General features: G+C 39.5%; 1 protein-coding gene across 3 annotated transcripts in view; it reads left to right on the top strand.

Annotated features, from left to right (window-relative positions):
* Positions 1–258: 258 nt before the first annotated feature.
* Positions 259–27763, top strand: part of robo3 (roundabout, axon guidance receptor, homolog 3 (Drosophila)) — a 129453-nt gene continuing 101948 nt past the window's right edge. For all 3 annotated transcript variants that reach the window (XM_077546934.1, XM_077546933.1, XM_077546932.1), the window contains exons 1-2: positions 259–799; positions 22301–22627. In XM_077546934.1, the coding sequence (XP_077403060.1) occupies positions 736–799; positions 22301–22627 (391 nt within the window). In that variant the 5' untranslated portion in view covers positions 259–735. The remainder of the gene's footprint in view (positions 800–22300; positions 22628–27763) is intronic.

Here is a 27763-nt window from a genome sequence, read left to right as displayed (position 1 = left end):
TATACATTTTTTTATGTAAAACAAAAATAAATTAATAGTTTCATTTAAGAAAATGCGCTTTGACAAAATTGACAGCAACATTAGATAAATTTAAAAAGAATAATAATAATAAAAAAAATAAAGGAGAACGATTGCTACCACGCAAACGGCAACGTTGCACGTTTGTTGTAATTTATTTTGAAACGTCAACCGGAAACAGTTTCATCGCGCGCTTATTTTCTTTAGTATGCATTTTATGAACAACCAGTCAGTCTCGCAGAGCGGACAAGAGAGAACAGATGATTAAAGTATTTTGAAAGGCGTCGTGCGCTTTTTTTAAATAGTGCTTTCTGTCAAGCCGGATACTCCTTGTACATTTGGGACTGATTTGATTTTTCACCCCTATTATTATTATTATTTTTTTTTTTTAATGTTGTGAACAGTTTGTTAAAAAGAGGATTCGTGATAGACCGGTCGCTGCCTGCAATCACTGCCGCCTGTCCTGTTCATCACCTGCGGCTCGCCGTTCCTGGACTGTTCGCTGGATTAGACACCGATTTTCAGAGTATTGGGAAAGTTACCTTTGGATATGTAAACGCTGATTTCGATTAGAGCAGCGGCTATGGTGCTACCTGTGGAGCTTTACGCTGTATATGGAGACTTAATTTAACATACAGTACTTGGATTTTTTTTGCCCCCACCTTCCCTCCCCAAGGCTGAGCTCCGCCAGATACCTATGAAACGTTTCAGTGTATAATGGAGTATCGACTAACCTTAGTCTCCCTCCTGGTGTTATTTGCATTCTGGAGTTTGGCTTACGGTAAGTTGCATTTTACATTCAGATGGTTGGTTTGAGTGATGTTTGCACAGATGGAGCCCATGCGCCCCACATCAGCTCCCAAGGTCTAGGTTACTGCCCCAAGCTTTCATAGGACGGTCCATCTAAAATTAATGAATATGTAGACAAAAGTCACTCTCAGGTTTCCTCTTAAATGTGAGATAACATATTAGCATATATTTTTTATGTAATGTTATACATACACATATGAAAACTACCGTATGTAAACAGATAGTACGCATCTATTATGACAATTTTATGTGTATATTACTTGACCAATCTTTCTCAATGACGTTATTTAAAAGGACACTTAAACCATCAGACATATTATTAGCCCACGTGAAGCTTCACTATAGGACCAGCCCAAGGGACCGTAGATTCTGACCAGCATCTGCTCGCTATTGAAATCTGACATCAGTTGGAGGCAGCCTTGCTCATTTATCTATATTATTAGGCCCATTAGAAGATGACACATTCTCTGCACAAATAATTATAGTTGTGCACTCTTTGACTTTGACCATTGACTTGTGAATATGCAGTGGACTATGTAGGTATATATCTGAAATTCTCTATGAGTACATATTTATGTGTTTTGGTTACCTCAGATACACATGAGCATCAACATTAGGAGTTGTTATGATGCAATAGGGTTCTACACCTTGGTAAATTACAACTGAAATAATTGGTTATACCTGAAATAAATTATATAACAATGCCATAGTATTTCCATTACGCTACATTTTTGCTGACAAACTTCTATTTGCTGCTGCAATGCAAAAAAAAGTTATACCGATTCAACGTTAATACAAGTTAGTGCACGGGTTGATTTTTAGCATCTTCTAAATCGTAAAAACTTATTTGATGGAGGATGTTGGTACAGACAAATTTGTACTGTAGTGCCATTATTGTCTATGCCTCCTATCACATTGCCACTGCGGGGACATAAGTCCTTTGTATGCTTTATGAGCCCGATGTATAAATGGTAAATTGCTTCAAGCCTTTTTGCAACTATGCCTTTAGGCTGTGAGAAAGCTCACGGTTGACCAGCCCAGGGTGAAGTTACCATGAGTAAGATGGGATATTTCCATCCATCCATCCATCCATCCATCCATCCGTACATTTAATTGCCCTGTTAGGAGCACTGCTTGGTTATTATTATTACCATATATTTGTGGGGACTGGGGTCAAGTTGTATTTTACAGTTTTTTAAACGCGCAGAAGTGCTCAGTTGTGCACCGCGTTTTCCGGCGTTAGCATCGCTAGCCGGTGAGGCTTTACGACGTGATCGAATCCGCCGCGTCAACGCTTACAACTTCGGCGTCAACCTCGGAGTCACCATCATCATCATCATCATCATCGTCGTCATCAATGTGCTCTTTAGCATTGGTCGATGCTTTTCGTCTTTGAAAAAAATGCTCAAACGTGAGCTGCTTGCAACCGGTCGCCATTTTCGCTTCCTCAGCCATTCTCCCCTCAACACTCTAGCTCCGCCTCACGTCTTCTACTGACGCCTACCCGATCTTGTCCAAAGAGAGTCATCGTTGCCATCTAGTGCCCAAAAATAGTCATTATACTAACTCGATCTGCTTGATACTTTCAGCACAGCTGGCCAAGGCCCCCCCCCCCCCCCCAAAAAAAAAACATAGTTAACGTCTTTTAACGTTTTTGGCAGCCCTCATTTGGATTTTACTAAACGTTATTAAACGTTTTTGGCAGTCAAAGAGTTAAAAAAAAAAATTATGAATTGTGAAATTACTAATTCAATGACTAAAAAAATGCAGCCATAGTTTTATGAGGTAACATTTTTCCCCCCTTTTATGTTAACAAGAATATGAAAAATTTGAAAAAAATTGAGTTGCGTTTTGGGGGTTCAGAACTTTGGTCAAAGGCACCTTGATAGCAGTCATGAAGCAGGCTTGTCTATAGCAACTAAGCGACAATAAACTTGGCTTAACCCTCCTGTTGCAAAGTTCAAGTCCTTGCCCATTAACTACTGTTGTCGAGTAGGATAAGCGTATATTGTGACCCTGAACAGGATTTTAAAAATCTATACTCTTTATGCTCGAGAATGGTTTATACCAGAAGATGAACATCCTTGTTTCCAATCCTCTTTTTCATATCAAAGACCTTTCCACCAGAGTCAGCTAGAGTCACCTTTAAACAGTTTGTTTGCCCAGTAAGATGACACTGAAATCAGCAGTGTGATTTTCAGTCATCTATGTTACCATCAGTCAACACAGTCGTCTCTGCAAGCTCTCCCCCAATGTGTCTCCACAGACTGTGTTTGCCATGCTCTTTACTGAAATAACTGTGGGACGACTTCCTTTCCCCCACCCCAAACAAGCCAGTAACCAGATCAAACGGCTCACACCAAACCTTGATATCTACACTGTAATTAAGGGCTAAGCATTCAGCTCAGTGTCCTTTGGGGGGTGAAGTGCCTTGGGTTCAGTGTGGTCAAACTAGCACAGTTAACAAGACATTTGATTGTTTATGCTTCTCTTTACTTTTCCATTTAGGATGGTATTGTCATTCACAGTGTATGAGAATGAACAAGGTTGAATGTGGCATTAGTGGATCAGCCAAGGACAATTTCACAGGAGCTAATAGCGGTTGCTTGGATTTTATTGGGATAATTCCACTCTACAGTCTCTTTAAAATGTACGGAAGAGGATTAGAGCCAGTGAAGATAGAAAAAAAACGACGACGATGATCATCATAGATGATGAAGATGAGGGTGACTCCGTGGTTGGAAAGCATTGACGCGGCAGTAGAAGACGTTAGATGGAGCTAGATGGAGGAGGGAACGGGCAATGGCGAGCGTTTGCAAGCAGCTCTACACTTACAAGACGAAAGGCATCGACCAACGCTAAAATAGTACATTGATGACGATGGTGATCATCCTCGATGATGATGAAGGTGAATCCAAGCTTGACGGCGAAATTGGAACCGCTGACGCGGCGGCTATGACGGTGTCGTAACGCGGAGCGCAACCGAGCACGCACAGGTGGACGTTCGATCGGACGACGGAGAGTGCCCCGAGTCCAATGCATATTCATCGGAGGAAGTGTGTACAGTCTGCTACTTGCTTTTTATTCCCCGGAAAAAAAGGCCGTCAAGAAAGTGTAACGTTTGCACGCAAAACGGACCAATGTGAAAGTGAAAGTAAACTGTTGTGCGAGTCCTGGCGTCTCCTTGCACGCAGGAGAGCGTTACAAAAGGAAAAACTGTATTTGAAACATCCACATAATTGTAAGTAGTACCACAGTTGCACACATTTGTAAATAGTTTGCGAAATTGTTTTGTCAAATTGTTACACTGTTGAATGGAAATAAACGTATTTTGCAATCAAAAAACATTTTCATTGTTGGTGAAAGCGTTTTACAGAAGTAAAGCACTATTTAGGTGTTTGTGGCATCATTCATGGACAAAAAGAAGTGTACAATTCACTAGAGTGCATGAAATAACATCGTTTCACAAAAAGCTCTTTTTCTCCGTTTTTTGTTTCAAAAGAGAGAATTTCGGTGAAAGTAACCATTTTCTATTGTTGATTACTGAAGAACGGAATAAGGTAGAAACAAACTTTTTTTTTCTGATGAAAGCTGAGAGTCCAATCTTTCATTTGGTAGTATGTGTGTTTCCATAGTCCAAACACAACATTTTCTGTGGACCTTGAAAGATCACTCAAAATGCTTAAATCGACTGGCAGTGGGGACAACCCGTTTCTGAAAACGTCTGGCAGTGAAAGAGTTAGTGAGAATTTTTTTGTACATTTGATTTTCATTGAAATTGTAGCGTCCCAGTTATTAATTAAAAAAATCTGGTCACCCTACATACACAGTAGTGTTTTGATAAATGAACCATGGATCATGTTTCTGCTGTTGGCATATTGAAAACTTTTTGTTTTAATTTTGAGAGCATGGAAAGGGGCAAAACATCATTTTACTATCATCACTGAGTCAGAAGTTATAATCCATAGAAATAAATTACTGTTTGAAGCAGAGCCACCTAGTTTCAGGTTCCTTGCTAAATTTAGCCATTGATCTAACCGCTCTTCAAAATATTTATTATCTATCTATTTTCTTCTATGGTAAAGCATCAAGTACATCTAAGGGTAACATAACTTAGAATGGTAACTCAGCTCCACAAAGACTCTGTTTAGCAGCGGGTGCTGACAGGACAAGTCAGCTATAAAGGTCTCAAGTGCGACAGCCTGAGGGGCCTGACACAATAAGCATGAGCTCCCCACCTTAGGCTGTAGACAGATGAACTGTCTAAGGAATTAGTTCCAGTGGTTTTCGGTGGGCAGGCATTTCCATTGCTAGCCTTATTACTGAAATAGACATGGAGCAAAGTTGCCAGGACCTACTGAATTATGACTCTAATAAAGAGCACTTAACCCCACAGGACAGAACTTCCCTCATATGAAGTTAGGCTACGGTATTTTAGGGCTGAAAAGAATAATAGTCCAATTACTGAATCCAGATGTGCTACATTACATTCATAGCATCAAAATTGGATGATTTTCATGGTCATGGGTTCAAGTTAATAAAATACAGTGTGTTCAAATTTGGAATTACATATCTTTGAAAAATAGTTGGGTACTGCATTATCTATGCCAGGGTTGCTCAATGCGTCGATCGTAATTGACCAGTCGACCGCGAAGGTAGTATTGGTAGATCACATGACAATACACGACCTTAAAAAAAAGAAAGTGCCACCTTAAAAAAAAATCATCGATCTCGTCACTTGATTGTGTATCTGAATTCTTCTGACGCGCACAGGCAGCAAGCATTGCCGTGGCACACGCCCATTTCTTTATTTTTACGCAAGCGAGGCAAAGTCATAGTCAAGTCTTTGCCAAAAGTCATAAAAATACAGTATATACAATAAATATAATATTTTTTTTTACAACAAGGCTGAACTATATTTACAATTTAAAAGGTACTTACGGATGGATTTGTAATGATTGAGGTATAAAAAAAAAAATTGCGAGTGCACATGCCTGGTCGTGTGTTCACTTGAATGGGATGCTCGCGTTAAATGAATTAGGCTGAGCTCTAGTCTCCTTTCAGAAATAGCTAGCCGGTCGTGAAATCAAGATTGCAATATTTCATCCATGGTGGTCCATATGAAATTGTAAATATGTTTCAATGTTGGCGTGACTTCGGTGCGGTGCGGTGGGGTTGTGGTAGCGTGCCGTGCGGTGCTAATTTTAAATTAATTTATTCTCACGGGCATCTGAAATATATAATCACTTGTCCCTTTCTTTGCTGTAACCTATTTTAGAGTAACACACAAGTAATGCTGGTCAGCCAAATTTGAACTATTTTATAAAATGAGAAATTCAAGAACACTTTTCTAGATAATTTTATTTGTCCTCGTTTTTTCTCTAGCACATCAGGTTTTCATACTACTACTACTACTACTACTACTACTACTACTACTACTAATATAATAACAAAAGTATAATATGCAGTTTTTACTGGCTCAAATTGAGGCAGAGGTGGTGCCATTCTGACCATGTGCCATGACGTGCATGTATTCTGTAAATTCAACTGACTCCCCTTTTTTTAAAACATTTTTTTTACTGGCAACATTTCAATTTCAATTTAACATTTAAATTAAAAGTTCCAATGAGAATATGACTATTACCATGATAAAGCATATACACAAATCATTTGGTCCCAGTCTAAACCGAGTAAAATTTACATTTAGAAGGGAGAGTAAAATATTCAGAGTAAATGTAAATGTCAAAGTTACTCTGTTTAGATGGGATCAAAATAATCTTTTTAGAGTTAATACTGTTGATACTGTGGGTGTCAACAAGAGAATTTGCAGTGGAATTTCATTTGTTCACCTGACGAAAGTGCAGGCAGCATTGGTTCATTTCCCACTTTAAGACAGTAATGTGAGAGCCCTCTGGCACTCGAGGTTTATTTATTGGGGAGAAATTAGGTCCTGATCATCCTCTTGGCAATTGTTCCCTGTTATTGTTGCAATGTTCGACATTTAAGTCTTTTTGGGTGGTGGCCTATAAGTGTTGTGATTAGAGCTGTGAAACGATTACATTTTTAAATCAGATTAATGACATCTTAGAATTTTGATTAATTACTTAATAAAAATACTTTTTTATCAACATTTTTTCCCCGCCAAATTTGAAGAGCACCGGTTATGTGTTAATTGTTTTGACATTTAATGTTATGAGGACGTCTTCAATATTTTTTGATCCACTGCACATGGTCATCCTCCTCTTTTTTTTAATCAGTTAATTAATTGCATGATTTCAATTGGGGGAAAAAATGAATCCAATATTTTGACATGAACAAATATTCTGAATGTCATACGCAAACATTTATTAAATGCATTACTTTAATACATGTAGTTATGTTTATTGCTCAAACACCACCTGTGCTAACCATCTGTTGTCAGCTAAAGGATCATCTGCAGTCAAAATTAATAGTGTGATTAATCTGCGTTAATACATGATTAATGCAATAATTTTTTTGTGATTAATTAATTAGTTAACGCTTTAACTTTGACAGCACTAGTTGGGATTATTATATTAACTCATTCACTCCCAGCCATTTTCACTGAAGCAACCCCCTTCGCTCCCAGTGGTTCTACTGGATTTTGACAAATTTTGCAGGGCCCACAGAATATTGTGTTCTATTGCTATAAAAACATGGAACCTACCAAAAGAAAGATTAGAGTCTCTTCTTTAATCACGAAAAAAAAGTATGTTTGTATCTCTTTCCGTTTTGCAGCAATTAGCATTAGATTATAGCTAAGTTTCATCATTATTCATAAATTTGTTTAAAACTGGGGAAAAGAGCTTTTTACAACCTGGCCCTGGCTGATCTCTTATAATCTGCTGCCATCTGCTAGCCGTTTTTTTGTAAAAACTACCATTGCTCCAAGCATTCTCTTCAGTTCAGAGGCGGCATCAAAGCCTTCTGTATGCTCTAGCATAAAAAAAAAAACATTTAAAAAAATAAATACGTCTTTGGGATTCTGGTAACATTTAAAATAGAATGTATTTATACGTTTTGGGGAGCAAATGAGTTAACATGGGGGCGCGTTGCTATATTGGATTTCTGAAGGGGCCTATTTCAGTTAGCTATTTACTAATTTCTCCCCAAAAAATTGAAAACACAGGCTAATATTTTCATGATTAAAAAACAACATAATGAGTGAAAATTGAGCTATCCCGACTGAACGATCCCTTTAAGAGATGAGAGTTTTCATCAAGTTTAATTTTCAAGTCAAACTTTTGTGTTTACCCAGTAATTATACTTGAGTGTATGCCACAATTGTCACATTAGTTTTTCCGTTGGTCTATCGTTCGGTCTGTCTGCCCATCAGTCGGTCCATCCAAAGAACAGGTGAAGAACAGAGTAGGAAAGGAAGGCGCTATTCTTGGCAAGTTGGATGTACTTATTTGTGATATCGGGGGACTTGAATGCTGATAATAGGAAAAAAAATCCATCTGAAAACAGATGATTTTGAGCCATTGCCACATCAAGGTGTTGCTGTAGTGAGGGCTTGTCATGAATTAATAGCTGACTTTCAAGCTGTGGCATGTGCATAGCTGTTATCTCACTCAAGTGTTGAGACACAAAAAAGCAGCCAGGGACCAGAGGCAGTTAGTGCCTCTTTAGCTCTTTGTTATCTCTTGCACTACTGTTTGATGACTGACAGCTAGGCATGATTTCTGAAAGGGAAATGCTTATTTTAGAACTGCGGACCCATTAGGCCTCATGTACTAGATAGTTCTTTATCTTTACTACAACCTGTTTAGGTTTCATTTAGTTGATATGTTAAATGCAAATACATTTGTCACAGTCAACACGTACATTCCTTGAAATAATGTCACATTTATAAGGGATCTATATATATATATACTGTATATATATATATATATATATATATATATATATATATATATATATATATATATATATATATATATATATATATATATATTATAAATGATCCCTTTTTTTGTGTTCATTTAATGTTGGCCTTTTTGTTGTCCTCTCTAGTGACTAAAGGGTTTTTGTGTTGTGAAACAGATAAAGTACACATAATAGGAACTAGTGTGCTTATATGTTGTTTTGGGACAGGAAGCCAAAGGCATTTCCCTGCAGTTTGGAGTGATAAGCCATCAGCACTGCCAGGCCTGGGTCTCCCTTGTTGATTTTTGCTCCCAGTGAGAGGGCACATAATGCCTGCCATGTAATGAAACAGATACTGATATTGCTTCACTGAATTCTCTTGTAGAGAACTAAACAGACAACCTTTTCTCAACAACCTTTTCTAGATAATTTACCCACAAATGACAATAAAACATTTTCTGTGAAACACATGCAAACTGTATTCAGTGGCTCTTTTCACATAATCTCCCGTGCTGACAATAAGCGGCTCAGTCTTTTTCGATTTTGAAAAATTGTGTCATTCTACACACGTTTACAGGACTTAACCAAACTACTCTTTACAGACAACTTTGTAAAACCTCAACTAGATCACCTAGCAGTAACTTTATAGAAGGACTTAAATATAATTGCTTCCTCTTTCATCCTCGGATATAGAGGTATAAAGTCAATATTGTTCCTAACGTTGTGTATGTTCACTATAGGTTATAAATATGCTAGCTAATAAATAACAGGCTGTTCTTTGGGTCCATAAGCAAACCCAGAAAAAGCTCTCAGTGTAAATATGGGGCTGCCTCATTACGGCGGCGTATTAAGGCCACATTTAAAAAAGAAATTTTAGAGGATAGGGGCAATATTCTGAGAAAGTGGCAAATTTGCGAGTTTACAAAGTGGCAGATTTGTGAGAAAAAACCTCAGGAACTTACGAGAAATACACGTAGCGTGGTATAGTCTAATGTGCAGATTCGTTGGTGGTTAACGAGACACTGTTTATAAAATGAAAAGGCAGGATGGAAACGGATTCATCCTTAATTTAAACTTTACTCGTCATACACGGCAGCTAGAGCGAAAACTCTTCAAGATCCCCTATCAGCTGACTAAACACCAACCAATCAGAAGGTAACATACTTTAGGTAAATGCATGTGAATGATGGAGAGCAGCAGATTCGACACCAACTTAGCTCCTTGTACAAAAAAATTATCAAAATGTATGAATGTGTAAATAATAATTCTGGAAACATAAATGTACAAGTAAATATTTATTTTAACCAATTAACTTAAATACTTGATGCTCAGGGTATGGACCCTACCGCCAAGTGAGGCGTCTTTGTCGCTGGCAGTACCCAACGCTTCAAAGTGTGAATGCTAAACATGATATGGTTAAAGCCATACTAACTCCTTATTTGAAAATCTGACCGAAAAGTATTGGCACAAACATCCGAGTAGTACGCTACGTGTATTTCTCGTAAGTTTCTGAGTTTTTTTTCTCTTGCAAATCTGCCACTTTATAAAATCGCAAATTTGCCACCAGAGGGGCCATATCCAGGTCGAGATAGTAAAAATCCTGCAACAGTTTGGCTTTAGCCTCATGTGCTAGTTAGCTAACTCCCATGGTGCTTGTTTTTATTTATTTTTCACTCACACAAACATGCACACAGACAAGCATGGTCTCCCAGGCAGGGAAGCAAACCCACGCCAACCTGCATCGAAGGCAAGTGACGGATTCCACTCCGCCACCTGGAGCCCCCCATGGTGCTTGTTTACCTGCTGGGGACTGAGCTAGCTAGCTAGCTGGCACCCATGGTGCCCGGTTACCTGCTAGGGCGCTAGCTAGCTGGCACCCATGGTGCTCAGTTACCTGCTAGGGAGATAGCTAGCACCCATGGTGCTCGTTTACCTGCTAGGGAGCAAGCTAGCACTAGAGCTAAAGCTAAACTGTGGCAGGGTTTTTACTTTCTGGACGTGGATTTCCCACCTCTGTTTACCACTTTATAAACTTGCAAATTTATAAAGTGGCAAATTTGCGAGTTTTTTTGTCTGAATATTGCACCCACCCTCTAAAAAAATATATTTATATGTGGCCCAGCTGGACCTAATACGCTGTTGTACCTCATGACAACGTATTAGGGGTGCACATAAAATTTTTGGCTTGTCAATAGAGGTTGTTTTTCTGTGCTCATTTTGTTGTTGTTTCATGCTCATTTCCCCCCAGCCTCTGCAGCCTTTATGACGTCAAACTAAAAGTATGCACACCACAATGGACATGTGTGTCAGGAGTGTAAACGAACAAGAGCACCAGCTTTAGTGTTTCTACTGACACTGTAATCAGTGACTTCAACCATTCTAGCATTTATTTTATTCTAGTAGTGTTGGCCAACACCAATTGTGGTCTTCATGTTAGCAACTTTCTTATTTCATGCACAGTGGAGGGAGGAGAGGAAGAACACTTTACATTCATATTAACCCATTTGAGTTGGCATGTTGGTGTTTTTCCACATGGCAAGTTAAGCTGCTTTAGCACAGTTCAAGGACAGTGGTCTGGTCTTTTTTCCATCACAGACCACTTTCAAGTGATGACATATTTTGACAAACCGTCAAAGCCATGGTCCAACGAGAGCGAGCAGCCGTTTCCATGAGTGGCAACAAAGTCAAACCTGAAAACTATGGTCCAACGAGACCGAGCAGCCGTTTCCATGAGAGGCAACAAAGTCAAACCTGCCACCAAAAAGTTTGTTCATTTGCACTGCGATGGCAACTTAAAAATAAAAGCCTCACATAGGAAACAATCATTGCAGCTGCTAACTTGACTTTGATTTTTCAAGGGGCTGCCATGCCCGCAATTTCTGCTCCAATCACAGACGTCTTTAGCTGCAATATATTTGGAACGTGAATGTGCACTGAGAAAATCGAATCTGGCACGAACATGACTGTTTTCAGTACACGTGCACCTGTGCACCACTTATGTGCACCACTTATGTGCACCCCTGGTAATAAAGTTGTCTACCCCCAAATTACCGTAAAAGAAGTGGTCGTCATTATCGGATCTGGACGCTGCCGAAAGTTTGTAATACAAATATGTGTTATTTTTCAGTTTTAGAATTTTTTTTTTTAAACATTCCCAGTCCCTGCTACTTGCGTCTCCTCGAACCTCATGATCCTCAAGTGAGTAATGGGTGTTTACTTGGGTGGCCCGCCCAAGTATTAACATGGTGTGGGAAACACTGCTATAATTTTAAGAAGGCGTCGATCGATATACAGCTTCCCCAAACCAGAAAAGGGAAAGCTGTGATATCGCCAGAAGACAGGACGTGATGACGTCATGGCGTTTTGTGAAAAGGGCCCATTGATCAACTGCCACATTTTGGCACAACTTTAGACTTCATACCTAAATCTATAGTGATTACTTTGCAACATTTTCATAATTGTTAAATCCAAGAATTGTTTTGCTGAATCTGACAATAATCTGAAAATGTACTGATCCATCTTTCCATTATCGGTGCTGCCTATCTCCATTAGAAGGTGAGCTGGCATCTATCCCAGCTGATTTTGGGTGAGGGGTGGGATATACCCTCAACCGGTCAGCATTGACTGACCATGAGTGCATGATTATTCACACTCATGATCCGTGCACTTGAAAGTCACCATGCTGAAATGAAAGGATCAAAGTGTTACAGCCAATTTCCACGATCTACCAATTGGTTTTTCAAAGGGAGGCAAAAGAAGCAACCTCAGTCTTGGAACACAAAGCTGTTGATGGCCCTCTGAGACCCATAATAAACATACAATTTCCTTTTGCTTAGTTGACCCTACCCATTTATGTAGATGCTTATCATGACACCCGCTCAAACATAAAGAGGTTGCCTCTTTAGGGCTGGTGCTTTGTATTCTTATGTAAGTGCCTCATTTTTTCATGCCTGCTGGGTCAAGGACTAGGAGGCTGCAGCAAAAGCATCCAAGCCAGCCTCCCTCACTGCTGCCAATTTAACTTTGAATACACATTTGCAAATCAATTCCCATGGTTTTGGGGAAAACATGAAGGAGGCATTTTGCTTTTGATGAGGAAAAAAAGCTGTTAACTCATTCACTCCAAGCCATTTTCACTGAAGCAAGCCCCTTTACTGGTTTTGGCTGATTTTGCAAGACCCTCGGAAAATTGTATTCTATTGCTATAAAAACATGTCTCTTCATTCATCAGGAAAAAGTTTATTTGTATCTGTTTCCTTTTTGCAGCAATTAGCATTAAAATAAAGCTAAGTTTCATCATTATTCACAAACCTGTTGAAAACACTGGGAAAACAAGCTTGTTGGAACATTATCTCTTAAGGCCTAGATACACCAATCCGACGTCGGCCAAATGTGACCGACGCTTACCCCCTGTGGCATTGGCCCAGACGTCGTCACGTCGCATAGAAAAATTACGTAAATATACACCGCACCAACTATTACGCACAATGAGCGCACGAGAAGTAATTCCCCTCCGTACCATCGGCGGCGGTAGTCATTATTCCTAAAGGCAACTGGCAACCTCTTTACGGGGGTGGGATATAAAAACATAAACAACTTATACCGGTGTTGGTGTGAAAGCGAAAACGGGTGCTGGAACAAGCTTCGTCCCCTTCTCGTTCCCAAACGCATGGATGTACTCTGTTACATCCTGGACCCTGTCGACTCCTGGCTTCGGATTCGGCCGTGCTGCCCTCCGCGTTTTGGACGTGGTGCCGACCTCCAGCTGAAGGAGCTTCCTTGAGACCGCCAGACGGAAGGGCCATGCACCCCTGCTGCTCCCGCAAGGATCGCGCTGTTAAATGCGTGGTCTTTGATAAACAAAACGTTTATTTTGATGGAGTTTTTCCTTTCCAACAACTTGGATTTCCTCTGCCTGACAAAGACCTGGACTGTTGTTGGTGAGTGAACCGCTATGATTGAATTACTACCGCCTGGCTGTGCTTACTTGGACGCTCCGAGGACGTCGGGGCCGAGGTGGAGGAACGGTGACTATTTAAAAAAACAAAAACAAATTTAAATGTAAACGATGTCTATTTACCACATCGATCACAGCTTTGAAGCCAACCTTCTTTGAAGTCGGCCAAACTGTCACTGTGCTGTGTCATTAACCGACCTCCAAAATACATTAAGGACTTTTTAAACAACTTTGCAAATCTTCAGCCGAAATCATGCTGAAATATGATCATATCCTCTTTATGGGGGACTTTAATATTCACGTGTGCTCTCCTGAAAAAACATAAAGTTGAGTTGAGTTGAGTACTGTTTATCCGCGTTGTCACTTGCTCTTCCTGCCCCGTGCGCTGATTTGCTAGCTAACAGCCAATCACAGTGACCAAATGCCCCCGACGCCGATTCAACATGTCGAATTTGCTGGAATCCCCACCGCCACCGCCCCCACACCCCGACGTATTTCAAGTCGATCCAACTTCACAACAGTAATTTATACACTGATCAGACGGCGCATACCGTCTACCCAACGCTGTCCGACTCCCGACGTCGGATTGGGGTATCTAGGCCTTTATACTCTGCTGCCACTTGCTGGCCGTTTTTTGTAATAACTCCCATTGCTTTAAGTCACCTCTTCAGGTCAGAAGCTGCATCAAAGCCTTCTCATGGTCAAGCATAAAAAACAAGCATAGAAATATTTTTTTTTAGAGTGCAAGACAAAGTATTAATTTTATTTTATTTTTTTACATTTTTGGGATTGAATGAGTTAAACAACCAGTCCTGAAGAGGGACACCAATTGGCAAAAGGAATTATTGATTGAAGAATGGGGATATTGTGGCATTTATGTAACCCTTCCTCCAATTTCCAGTAGCAAAGATTCCGTTCCATTCATTCAGGAGCGGCGGCTCACCATTCTTAAATCGTAGCAGCCGCTCCTTTAAATTTCTAATTAAAGCAGTTGGAGTCTGGAGGGGAGGGGAGATGAGTGCAGCACACAGCATTACACTGCATGAATAGTGAAAAAGATGACCAGACATCATCGGGAACTTCGTGAACGGCCGGTCTTTATTCACTGTCATATGAAACTACGGTATGCAAATTGAGACAACTATACATCAGCAAATATGTTCATGCTGCACCTCCCCAATAAGGATGCGATCAAATCCTCTGTGGTGTGGCCAACTGAAAAAATTCGTAGCACCAGTGATAGCAGTGTAAAAGTTAGTTTACAGCCCTGCCTGATAGGTAACAACCCCCACCGCTCCCCACGACTCAATGTCCCTAGGCCCCCGCGTAACTTCTCCCGATTTTACGCATCACAAAGCGGCAAGTATGGCCTAGCCCCCGCTGCTGAAAAAAATCCTAGAGGAAACACTGAGTAGGCTTGCAAAACTCCTTTTTTTTTGCACTGAACAAATGTATAAATCATACTTAGCATTTACTTGCCATGCTATTCCTTCCTTGATACATCAGAGCTCCTGTATGAAAATAAAATAGGTCGTATTGAATGTAGACCAGAAAACCAAGGTTGCAATGAATCATGTAGGGAGAGAGATATTATACAATGGTCATTTGCATATAGCTATTATATAGCTTTAAAGATGGGTATGTTTCAATCTTTCGTTCACCTCTAAATTTTATATGTTGCAGTATTCTGATTTACAATTTTGTACATATCAAAATGAATTATGGTACATTTCTCTTCCTGGACTTCATGTAGGCATTATACATCATGACTTCAGTTTTCAAGCAAGTTTTCCACACCCTCAGGACCTTAGTTTAGCCCCCACTTGAGTATTAGACAAAGTTCACAATCATCGGGGAACTTCTGGAGTCAGACCCCTGGTCACCCGCCATTCATTTCAATGGGGGATTTCGACGCCTGGAAGTAGTGGAAGTGAGAAGTGAGCTGATCAACTGCTAACAGCTAGCTGTACATGCAAGTGCTGTCCCTGTTTTATGTCATTTTCCCTGCAGGGCCACACTGAACAGAATCTTTTTGATAGTGTGTGATGACACATAAACTATAGTCTCTATGAGCTGGTGGAGTTGGCTCAGTGCTGCCTGGATTTAAGAAGTCAGGGGCTGTGTAGGTGGAAGGATCTGTAGAGACTGAATGAATCAGGCAACCTGTGTTGCTTTTCAGGATTGGGTGTATGATTGACATGATCTTGGTATTTTAGTATCTTATTTTGGATATTTATAAAATACAGTACTTTATCTATATATATTTATGGAGATGAGGCATGACAGAAATGTTCTGGGACTGGCGTCAAACGAAGATGTTTTAAACCCTAATTATGAGTTTTCCCCTTCAATGTGGGCTGGATAATCAACTAGCATATCTACAGAAAGATCCTGCGGCGTTTGCTTTCAGTGTGCAAGAAGCGATGAGAGTTGTGGCAGGACAACCCGGGTTGTTTTAGCATGATAATGCACCTGCTTTAAATGCCATCAGCTTCCAACCCCCCTATTTCTCTAACATGGCTTCATGTACTGTATTGGCATGGGGAAAAGTACTTAAATTTGACAGGGACTTGCATTTTAGGCATTGTTTGATCTTTTCTTCTCGCATCACTCGTGTCTAACTTTCCTAGTACTTCTGAAGTTTTATTATCTATCTTGTAGCTATGAGAGTTGCTGCCTTTCTGTTGGCGTCCATGTTCTACAGGCGCTAATAGGTCCTTAGAGGGTTCAGTCTTTCCTGTTAGACACCACTGTCACGGCAACTTCTTATACTGTACAGACTCCAGCTGTCCAAGGAAATGGATTTGAGTTCATTCTTTCCTTCCTTACTGGCTGTGGATCTTTACCCTCGCTTTGAGCTAGGCAACTGGGAATTAATGAATACAACCGCCACTTTTGTGGCCATATTTGTCAGTCCTTTATCAGCATCCAACATATTAACGTACAAGCCTACGACTGTGCTATACTTATGTCCCTTAATTGAGATATGGACAATGACTACTATGTAAAATTGTAGTGTTAAAATGTGTTCCAATTGGCAAGTTTCATCATTATTTACATTCCTGGTGAAAACAATGGCAAAAAGAGCTAGTTGCAAAATGGCCCTGGCTGATCTCTTATACTCTGCTGCCACCTATTGGCCGTTTTTGTAATAACTACCATTGCTTAAAGCCACTTCTTCATGTCAGAGGCTGCATGTCAAAGCCTTCTGTATGATCTTGTGTAAAACAAACAAACCTAAAACACATGAAAATGTGTTTGGGAGAGAAGGACAAAGTATTAAAAGACGTTTTACGGATTAAAAAATGTTTCAATCATAAAATCGTCAAACAAAAACGCTATTGTGCTATTTTTTCAAATGATTACCTAGAGCAGCTTCAACCTGCCTTACGAGCGAGAGATTCGAGCCGTCACTTGTGAAATCAAAGTTGAGATACATGCTTTATAGTTGCAGTGAACACAATTCAACTCACGTCATCATAAGCAGTTTGGCACATAATGAACAATTCATCTAAAAAGAGGCTTCAAGTTGTTTCATTCCACTCCCATTTGGAGTTTACTTACTGTCAAACTAAACACGAAACAAAGATTGTTGCATGTTGCCAGTGTTTTAAACAACTACATAGCTCTGCCTCAGAAGAGTATGTTTAGCTTAATGCTAACATACTGTTTGTGGAACGACATTTATATGTTACATGCATTCATCACAATTTTACAAAACTTTTAGCAAGGGTTATTTGGCCAAAAATGCCGGACCAACACATTTAGACATTTTATAAAACACACAGGAATGTATTATTTGTCCTCTTCGAAAATCGCTAATATTACTTGGCTTAACATGATCAGGATTTTTAGGGCCGATCACTGATCAACATGTTTAAATAAACCATCAATCATCCATCCGATCACAAGATATGCAATATGTCTATTCAAATAACTTTTTTACCGTCTATACTTAGTGCTGTTCATGTTATGTACTATATAACTTAAGCTCTGTACTTCATCATCAAAAGTGTTCTCAATCTCAAGCATTTTTGCCAATGTTTAGTAGTCTTTGCCATCTCCTAAGGAACTAAAGGAGATTTTGTGTAGTATTGTAGTATTGTTGTTTTATTTTAATATTGTCTTTTACTGGTTTGCATAGGCTTTATATCAGGGGTATGCATCTCTCCACAAAAGACGATTCAATATGATTTTCAATACATGGGTTAGGATATGATTCAAGGATCTACAGATTTTAAAATATAGCGGTTCGATTCGGTGGGATTACAATTCGATTCAATATGCTTCGGCTGTATCTTTTGTCCTGTTTATTCATATGTAATAACATGTAATAACATGTAAAAGCTCTTCAAGCCCGACTTCTCCAAGTGAAATTCAAAGAAACAACAAATCATCAGCAACGTCAAACGTTGATTTATATCTTGTTGCACGTCTCATAAAAGACGATTCGATATGTATCTCGATACATTCAAAATGTAACATTTCAATTTGGTTCGTCAAATCATAACCAATTTTCCGAATCAAATCTTTTTTGGTACACCCCTAGCACTCTGGGCATTATGAAGCAAGATTATCCCATAAGTGACAGTTGCTTAAATATCTTTATTTGTTTTACAAAGATAATTTCGACAACTATAAAGCTGTATACTTTTGGGCAATTGAGTTAACAGCGTTACACTCTCTAAAATATGGATGTGTGTGTGTGTGTAGGTGTGTTTGGTTTTCCATGTGAAAATAGTATACACACAAGTAATGCTGTGAAGACAATACTGTTGTTGTTTTGTGTGTGTGTGTGTGTCAATGTTTAAAAGAGATATGAGTGTTTTCCTTTGAGCATGGTCATGGAATGAATTAAACTCATCTCAAGGCACCACTATATTTTCACCTTTGTATGGTATATTAAGCCTCACTAGGCTTTGAAATATACCGTAGGCAACTTAAAATGTTAGTTCACTTAGTTTTTCCTTACCTCTGTTTGATGGGAGATTTTCTGCCAAGTTAGGTATTTTCTTCGAGTTTTAATGTCTTGGGATAGGAGACATATCATCTTAAAAAGCTGACGTTCAGTGGTTTCTATCTTTACGTTCTCTTGATGATATTTAGCTCATACCCTCATGGTGGTCTTCTCCACTTTTAAAGCCACAAGCTTTACATTTCCACATGACTTGTTCTAACTACAAAATTTATGAGTCAGCTCTCAGTGGCTCTGTCCTGCTGACGCCACACACACAACCACACTATACACTGTACACTATAACCACCCCAGACCAGCCAGCCATGATACATATGCTACCTAAAAGCTATTGTGTTCCAAACCTAATGCTCAGAGACCTCATGAGAGAAAAAATTCTGAGCAAAAAGTGCCTGTTTTCAGTTTTTAATATGCAGGAGAACTTATTTATGACACACATTTTGCACAGTATGAGTCCCCTGCTAAGTTTTAAATGGTGCAACCTATTCTTTTTGTCACATGGTTATTTCTTCTTTAAATTAATTCCAGATATCTACATATAGAAGTGGATGATTCGCAGTGGCAACCCTTATATAGGGTTATGTCAGAAGGGATAGAACATTGCTCAGTCCAACTATAGAGTGAAGCTGAAACTGGACACGAATAGTGTCGCTTTGTGTTCTTGTTGAAGTTATTATTGAGTAGACCCTTCTCGCTGAAGTCACTGCTTAGCTACGGCTCCGCCTCCTGGAGGAAAACCCCCCTATAAGTAATATATTAATGGTGTAAATCGCTCCAATCAAGACGATTCAATACGCATCTTGATACATGGGGTGCGATCCGATACAAGGACGGTTTGATTTTAAAATGGAACGATTTGGTTCGGTTTGATTCAGTAGGATTACGATTCGGTTCGATTCGGTGCAACGATTATTTGATTACTTGATTACTAGTTAATTGCCAAATTCATTTATAATTATTTTGATACTCCATTAATTGTTTGAATATCATGTTTAATTTAAAATGATCTAAATCTCATAATTTACACATTTGCAAACATCTGCTTTTATTTTGGAAAACAGTGGTCAACATTTTTGCATATGTAATGTTTCGACATGTTACAGACCAAATTAGTAAGTATCAGTCTTTTAAAATGCTATTTTAACATGCATCTGTCTAATAAAATGCAACACTTGTAAGTATTGATGGGCGAGTACCAGGTATCTGTGCCAATACCAGCTTTATTTTAAGGTTCTTTAATGTTTAGGCATTGTTGTTTTTTGAACATTTATTTGACTATGATTTGCATTCAATATTTTTCAATACATTCAAATTTAATTATCACACATAACACTTTTATTTTCCTACATTCAAGCACAGTGTTAATGTTTGTTGCAGTGGCCTACAATAATAAATACTAGTTTTTTTTAGGAATAAATTCTCTACCTAATTTTTAAGAACACTCAGGTCCTCTATGTTATTGTATTATGATGCTGGTCAAAATGGTGGTTCAGTGACATTTTTATTTATTTATTTTTGTGTCTGTATACAGGTAGTTACCTATATTTTCCTCAGGCAATTTTATTTTAATACATATAAAAACTATAATGTTTTGTCATGATTACTGCATTACAACTGCAGTTGCAACTGTAATACCATTAATATGACAATCAATAACAATTACGTTACGTAAATCAGTGTTGTGTTTATAACTATGAACTATGTGTACTCAACAACACAATAAAATAAAATAAAATGTTACAGGTTCCAAAACAGTTCATGACCTGTGGATGTTCTACCTTCGTGCTCCTCATCCCTCCGCGATCCTGGCTGACTTACCACTCGTGAAAGCGTCTGATTATCCTTCTTTTACACACTTAAGTTAAAAAAAGGTTTGTGTATTCCTTATTGTGTCAAAGCCAGGGGAGATTTGACAAGGGTTCGCGTCCTTGACGTCCTGTCATCTTTCGTTTCCTTCCGCAACTTTCGAGAGAGCCCCGGGGGTAATTCAAAGTTGTTTTATGCGACTTGGGGGCAATATAGTTAAGTTTTGGAGCAGAAACCGACACAATATTCCCGTTTTCATCCCTCCTCAGGTCGCGACAGAACGGCTTGTTTGCTAATACTCGCTAGCAGTAGCATGCCGCGCCGGCAGATATAAGCAATGCGTCATTGGCTTGGAGCGATGTTGTGAATGAACTGTAACTGTAATCACGTGAGTCACTGGCCGCTTTGAGGATTGTGCGATTACTGTATGCAAATTGCATATGGCCATGTTTTTTTCTTCTTCCTTGTCACTGGCGACGTGGTGAACTGGGAGCGTACACCCTGTTAAATTTCAGCAATTGTACCAGCATCATAAAATCGATTTATAACGTTTCGACCGGGCCATCGACAGGTTCAAGCTATTTTTAGACTGATTCATTAGTCCGCGTGCCGGTGCACTTGCATCGTTCAAATCAAAACCAAATTTCCGGTTCAAATCGTTTTTTGTTCTACCCCTAGAATATATGGAGAGAGCTTGATTTTTGGCGAGCGTTTTCGTTAAAAGGTGGGAAATATGTCAACTGTTACAAAACACATCACTAGTAGGACACTTTACTTTATTGTGACTCATTGGAACCAGCCGTTTGGAGCCGCTAGCTAAAAAAAATTGAGTTGGTTGGAGGGTAAGGTAAAAGTGGAAGCCAAGCTATGGTGTTTTTGGTTGAAACAGTGCGTCAATCACTACTTTCATGGTGTAAATTGTCATTCATCAAATCGTTTGTGTGCAGATATACTCGTCTTGCTGTATGTATATCGAAGTCTTCAAGCTATCTTAGTTTACTAGCTGCTAACAAAGACACTGCATGTTTGCAACACATTCCTCAGCAGAGATCAAGCCTGAGTTAAAGTGTTGTGATAATCGCGTTTAAATTGTTAACTTTTTGTTCAAAATTAATTGAATACTTATGAAAAAAAAGTGTGAATGATCATGTCACTAAAGATAATATGGCACATTCATCACATCTGCCTGGAATTTACAATCAGAGGTTAATGTTATGACCCATGCACTGTATATGAAAAAGAGAAAAACTACCTGATATAAAATGATCTGAGCATGTCCTCGTACATTTTGTGGGTGCAAAGCACTCGCGACGTCGGTTTGCTGACCACCGTGCTCGTCTTTCCCTCAACTCCTCACTGTCTTCCGCCTGGTTTAGAGTCACTGCCGGCAGTCGAAATAATAATCTCTTTGATTGATTAGAACATCCGTAGGCCGCACAAGAGTTCACCATAGCATTGGTCGCTGATTTATCAACTGTTTGAACTATTTTCTACGTCACACTAATTGATTTCTCATTCACTCACGTTGTTGGCTTGTTCTCCAGCATGTCACAAACGTGACGTCACACTACAAGAGTCTATAGATTATTGAATGGAAGTTTAGATCACAATGTGTTAATTTTCATTCAAATGACACTGTATTCAAAAACGTATTACCCTAAAGAACATACAAATTGATCCTTCATATGCGGCGGCAGAAAACAGTGGCTCATTTATAAGGACTTGAGAACCAGAGGGTCTTTATGTAAGTCCCACTGCAAACAAACCAATAAAGGGGCGACTAGTTGTTAGAGAGATGCTGTTCTTCCTCTAATTCTTTTTCTTTCCATGTTTTTTTCTTGTTCTAGGATCTCGACCAAGGTTAGAAGATGCTGCTCCGCGAATTGTTGAGCATCCATCTGATTTAATTGTGTCCAAGGGAGAGCCAGCTACCCTCAACTGTAAAGCAGAGGGGCGTCCGACTCCCATGGTGGAATGGTACAAAGATGGTGAGCGAGTGGAGACAGATCGCGAAGACCCTCGCTCTCACAGGATGCTCTTACCCAGCGGTTCCCTCTTCTTCCTACGAATTGTACATGGCCGACGGAGCAAACCCGATGAAGGGGTCTATGTGTGCGTGGCACGCAACTACCTGGGTGAAGCAGTCAGTCGCAATGCATCGTTGGAAGTGGCAAGTAAGTATCTTTGTTCTTCATCTTCTTTCTTTTTCACTTCATTGGAGTGAGTGCTGTCGTGTAGATGTGGGACCATGCAGCCTTCAGTGGTTTTTAAACCTGTGTGAACCCCAGGGTTTCTGTGCGTTAGTCTCAGGGTTTCGGTGAAGGTCAAGGCACAAACTCGAGTCATGTGATTCGTGATAACACACCCCACTTGGCCATCATTGGATCACACTACATTGCTTGGCCTATCTGTGCTGCAGGGAATTTGGTGCGCTCAGTAGTCGACTTGTGAGTGTTGTGATGTTACTTTGTTTGATTTATTATTATTTTAATCACTTCATACTATGTTGAGCAAAAAAAGAAAGTGGTCGGACAATTATGTACAATATGAATTCACATGTATAACGGAACGTATGGTGTTCCTCAGGGTTCAATCCTGGGGCCTCTGCTGTTTTCATTGACTACGCTTGTATGCAGTCAATATTCAGGTTAAGGTCAGAATGCCTGTTTCTAAAACAATCAAGGTAACCCGTTTACATGCGTGCTGGAGAGAGTTAATTTATTTTACAGGGCTATTTGCGCCCATTTTACATGGTCATATGCGCTCGATTTCTACTTTAAAGTTTCTAGGGTCAATAAAAGACATTATATTCATCATGTCACTCACCATGCTAAATAAAGTGGTCAGTTTCCACTTTGCTGCAGAAGTGTGGTTCTTTGCTGCGTCGTCATGTTTGTTTACACCTGCTTGAGTATATCCGATGGGTTACACGCCAGAAGCATGGACTTTTATACTGTACTTGTGTATAGGCGCAAACTGTGGCTTTTTTCGCCATTGAGACAAAGAATGACGTGAAAACGCAGCAGGGAAATTAATGTATTCAAGCGAAGCTCCTTTAATGAGTGGGATGGAGCTGTACTTACAAGTCGTTATGACAAAGACTAAGATTCCTTCCGAGTTGAAATAAGCGAAGAAGACGAAAAGAAGACATAGAAGAAAATAAGAGAGCATATGCTCAGCGAAAAACAATGCGCCATTCAATCAATGTATTCCGAATGCGTTTATATGAGCAAAAATTCGGGTTATGAAAGGGATAACCCAGGGGTCTTATCCGAGTTTTTAAAAACCCAAATAAGAGCATATTCGGGTTATTGCGCATGTTTACATGGCCTTACAAAACCCGAATATTGCCGAATTAGTGAGCAATTCTAGTCCAGCAGAACTATCTAACTAGCAAAAATTAAAGGAACACTTCTTTAAGCTGGAAGGAGATGGCGAATACAAGAACACAACACTTTCTGAATTCAAGGTAAAGAGAGCCAGATTCGATGAAACGGCTACTCTCCCTGTTCATTTTGTTCACCAGTAAATTAGGAAAACAAATAATCCCATTTTATTTTTAAATAAAGAATGGTTCGGTGAATGCGCATAGGAAACTAGTCAGGTTTTCATCCAATTGTTTCAAAAATTTTTAGCGAATTTACTGACAATGTGCAAAACACACACGCGATTTATGCCCGTTTCCATCTCTTCTTTTTTTGCAAATATTGAGAGGGGACTTACTCCGTCGCTGTAGGTGGCGGTATACACCATAGAAATGTGATCCACCAGTAATTTAAAAGAAGAAGAAGATGAATCGGAAGCGACTGCGCCGTGCGATGACATTGTATGAGTTTTCTTTTGTAATACTTGATAAACCGTAGCGTTTTTTTGGTGATGTTTTCCATCTAAAATAGCATTAATATTTGTTTCTTCAATTAATTACAAAAAGATTTCTGTTTTGTTGTCCCCCCCAAACATACATTTATTGTCCGACATTGCTTTAGGACTACATTGTACGTGTGACGTAATATCCGGTCAAAACGTGTGATGTATATCTGGTGTTGGCAGCGGTTATTTGCAAAACCTGTTTCCATAGCCAAAATTAGCATTTTCCTTTTTTCGATATGCTTCAAAATCCACCCCCTTTAAGCATAAAAAACTTTTTTTTTTGCGAATTTTGGGCCCTTTTTCGAATTGCTAGCGTTTCCATTCAGTTTAATTGTTCGCATTTTTTGAAAATTCAAATAAAAATGGGTGGATGGAGACTCAACTACTGGTTGGGTTCAGTACCACCAACAAGGTTAAGAACAACTGTCTCAGACAAATCAGTATTTTTTTTTCTTTCTGAGTAAACCTGCAGCCTGTTAAAATGGGAAGACCAGTTTTCACTCTGGTGAGGGTCTCTTATCATCACAATCACTCAGTTAACTCAAGATGCCACCCCTGACCTTGGTATCATATCTCCTGACAACTTGCAGGACCCAACCCTAACCCACATACTCTTCTGCAGGCTTATATATTGCCTGTCTGTATCCTAATCATGAGTGCAACCTTTGTCATGTTATGTCCAGGCCTCCGTGACCCGACTTTCTGATGAAAGTACATGATAGACAGCTTTGTCTTGGGGGAGGGAAAAGAAAAAAAACATATTAGCTTTTGCTGCTGGATGGCTGGAAAATAAGCTTACGAGCAGGAGTGGAGGTCACTGCTCATTGGCAGCAACAAACATTCCGTTTTTGAGGATGACGACAACACAGCACATCAACAGAATCAACAGAACTTGACACTTAATCACTGCAATTGCAACACATGGCAAAACAACAAAAGATAGCTGTAATAATAAGTAACAAATAAGAATCAATAATATAATAATTCCTAATAAAAAATAAAGTAATTCATAATTAATGAATAATTATAATAATGATAATTCATAATTTCAAAAAAATAACTCTAAAACATATATTATATATTAAAAGTAATGATTTTATCACATTTATTTATCAAATTTGTAGGGCCAGTTGTATTTTTATCTGTATCCAGATTATATGGAGACCCTGTAGAATACACAATAAAATGAGTTAAAAAAACGAAATACTTAAATAGAATAAAATAAAAATATCTAGTGGCCATAAAATGTCCTATTCAAAATATGTGGTGGTACAAGTTATTTTCAAGGCAAGTGCAAAAAATTAAATTCAATACAACAGTGTGTGGGCAGCACGGTCGCTGACTGGTTAGCACGTCCGCCTCCCAGTGCAGATGACGTAAGATCGAGTCCGGGCTTCGGCCTTCCTGGGTGGAGTTTGCATGTTCTCCCCGTGCTTGCCTAGGTTTTCTGTGGGTACTCCGGTCTCCTCCCACATTCCAAAGACATGCATGGGAGGTTAATTGAACACTCCAAATTGTCCATAGGTGTGATTGTGAGTGTGGATGGTTGTTTGTCTGTGTGTGCCCTGCGATTGGCTAGCAACCAGTTCAGGGTTTACCCCGCCTACTGCCCGAAGCCAGCTGGGATAGGCTCCAGTGCCCCCCACGACCCTTGTGAGGACAAGCGGTTAAGAAAATGGATGGATGGACAACAATGTGTCAAGTACGTTTAGGAGTAGCTCCCATTTAACCAGTTTCCTCACAAGCTGTGGTGCCTCAGTATGAACACTGGGTAGCACACTGCGTGACACCCACAGAATGACATACTTCAATAAGACAACCAAAGAAGAAAGACACAAAGGTTGAAGGGATACTTAAGCATCATGCGAAGCTGTTAATAAAACGAATAAAGCCAAATACAAGACTAATTGCTGAGAATGCTGCACGATTCGTCAAACTCAATGTCCGCTACAGGCACAGACAGCGACCCCCGCCCAATTTAAAACTATTTGTGGCGATCGAAGGCTTTGCCGTGATAAAGCAACAAAGCTAGCTGGTATGCTAACCGCCACACTCGTTACAACTGTCGCATACAAAGCAATGCATGTTGGTTTTGAAGAGGGATTTGAAACTATTACGTGAAAGAAACTCAAATCTCAACCATTAATTATTTAGGCAATTAATTAGACTGCAGCTGCTGTTAAATTATAGAAAGTGTAATGCTAATAAGTAAAATTGTCCACTTGGCTCACCTCCCAGCCATTTTCACTGAAGCAACCCTCTTTGCTCCCGGCTGTTTTGCTGGATTTTGACTGATTTTGCAAGGCGCACAGAATATTTTGTTCTATTGCTATAAAATCCTGCAATTTTGCAGCAATCAGCATTAGAATATAGCTAAGTTTCATTAATATTCACAAATCTTTTTAAAATACTGGGGAAAAGAGCTTTTTTGCAACATGGCCCTGGTTGATCTCTTATGCTCTGCTGCCACCTGCTGGCCATTTTAGTAATAACTACCATTGCTTTAAGCATCCTCTTCAGGTCAGAGGCTGCATCAAAGCCTTCTGTATGCTCTTGCATAAAAAAACATTAAAAAAATTTTTTATTATACAGTATTTAAAATAGAATGTTTTTATACGTTTTTGGGAGCAAATGAGTTAATAAATTGTCACTAGAAGTTTACAGTGGTAGGCCGTTCGGGCCACTATTAGTTAACTTCAGCTGGCACAGTCACATAGTGGCCACAGGCCTTCAGGCCACCGTTAATGTCGAACCCTGCCCAATATTGGCTTTCAGAGAAATTGGAGGTATAGTGAATCACTTTGTCTAGGTATGCCTAGCTCCCGCTCACCCACACAATTTCCACAACCATGCTTTTGTTGATTCATTCTACCATGAGAGGTTATACAGAACAAACAGTGATGAGTGCCAACAGACAAGCTGTTGCCAAACTGACATCATTGAGGCCGGAAACAAGGCCACCAGCATATGAGCCATCTTGCAGCTGCCAAGAGGCCCAGTGTGGCACCGGTGAAGGCAAAGGGGATGGCACTTTGTGCCGTGCTGTCACCTCGCTCCCCAGCGCCATCACTTGGAAATAGTGAGGGGAACTGCATTGTGTATTGGTGTGTATATTTGGTATCAGGTTTTGTGCCAACACAGCGAGAACGGTAGTTGGTTCAGGAGGCTTAACCTCTCACAGCCCATCTGCTGCAGGCTGAGGACCAGGTGGGCCACAGTATGAAAAACAATTCAGATTGTGCTTTAATACCAGGATTTTTTTGTTTGTGTGTATGTGATTTTGTTATACCAGAAATGAATAAAATAATTGAATTTGTCCCATAATTTTGATTTTCCAATACTATTTTAGAAAGGAGTAGATTTAGGAAGGACTAGAAATGTAAGGGAGAGCCAGTTTCTGTGAGTTAGTGCCAATTCTTTATTAAGAGTTGCTAAGTATT

The sequence above is a fragment of the Vanacampus margaritifer genome, chromosome 16 (genome assembly GCF_051991255.1).
Source record: "Vanacampus margaritifer isolate UIUO_Vmar chromosome 16, RoL_Vmar_1.0, whole genome shotgun sequence".
NCBI lineage: Eukaryota > Metazoa > Chordata > Actinopteri > Syngnathiformes > Syngnathidae > Vanacampus > Vanacampus margaritifer.
The sequence above is the reverse complement of the archived record's forward strand: the minus strand, read 5'-3'. Positions and strand labels throughout refer to the sequence as shown.